A 1,035-nucleotide genomic window follows, 5' to 3' on the forward strand; every position below is an offset into this window, starting at 1 on the left:
CGCCAAGCGCGCCGCCCCCTTCAACAACTGGCTGGACGGCGCCAGCGAGGACCTGCAGGACATGTTCATCGTGCACAGCATCGAGGAGATCCAGGTGCGGGCGTGAGGACACCTGGGTCCCTCCAGTGCTGGGAGGGGAGGGGAGGGGGGCTTGGGGGCGAGAGCAGGGGGCTGGAGCCCGCACGCCTGGGTCCCCCCGTCACCCTGCGCCACCCGCACCCGCCAGACCCTGATCACGGCGCATGAGCAGTTCAAGGCGACGCTGCCCGAGGCCGACAAGGAGCGCGCGGCCATCGCCGGTATCCAGGCCGAGGTGCAGAAGATCGCGCAGACGTACGGCATCAAGCTCAGTGCCGGCAACCCCTACAGCGCCCTGTCCCACCTCGACATCGCCTCCAAGTGGGACACGGTGAGGCCCGGCACGGCTCGACATGCCACGGGCACAGCCCGGCACACCACAGGCATGGCCCAGCATGCCCTGACATGACACATCACGGCCCAACACACCCTGACACACCCCAACACACCACGGCATGGCCCGACATGCCACAGCCCAACACGCCCTGACATGACACATCACAGCCCCCCACGCTGACACACCCTAATACGCCGTGGCACGGCCCAACATGCCATAAGCACGCCCTGACATGGCCTGACACAGCCCAGCGTGCCCCGACCTGTCCCAGCCCACCGCAGCGTGCCCCGGCTGTCCGTCTTACAGCCGGGGGGTGGGGGGGCGCGCGCTCGCCCTCACGTCCCCGTCTCGCCCCCCAGGTGAAGCAGCTGGTGCCGCACCGCGACCAGACGCTGCAGGAGGAGCTGGCGCGGCAACAAGCCAACGAGCGCCTCCGCCGTCAGTTCGCTGCCCAGGCCAACATCATCGGGCCCTGGATCCAGACCAAGATGGAGGTGCCCGGGCGCTCCCCGCGCTGGGAGGGGAGGGAGGCTGGGGGTGCAAGCAGGGGGCTGGAGCCCAGGCCTTCCCCGCGCTGGGAGGGGAGCGGGGCCCCGGACGCCTGGGCTCCCGTCCCCCCA

At 70.2% G+C, this 1,035-nt stretch overlaps 1 protein-coding gene across 1 annotated transcript in view; it reads left to right on the forward strand.

Moving 5' to 3' along the window:
- The window catches only part of ACTN3 (actinin alpha 3), an 18,597-nt gene that overhangs the window by 15,671 nt on the left and 1,891 nt on the right, over positions 1–1,035 (forward strand). Inside the window, exons 14-16 of the mRNA XM_025214924.1 lie at positions 1–94; positions 227–409; positions 775–1,026. The exon at positions 1–94 is cut by the window's left edge and continues 47 nt beyond it. Coding sequence (XP_025070709.1) covers positions 1–94; positions 227–409; positions 775–1,026 — 529 coding nt within the window. The remainder of the gene's footprint in view (positions 95–226; positions 410–774; positions 1,027–1,035) is intronic.

The sequence above is a fragment of the Alligator sinensis genome, unplaced genomic scaffold (assembly GCF_000455745.1).
Source record: "Alligator sinensis unplaced genomic scaffold, ASM45574v1 scaffold1302_1, whole genome shotgun sequence".
Lineage (NCBI taxonomy): Eukaryota > Metazoa > Chordata > Crocodylia > Alligatoridae > Alligator > Alligator sinensis.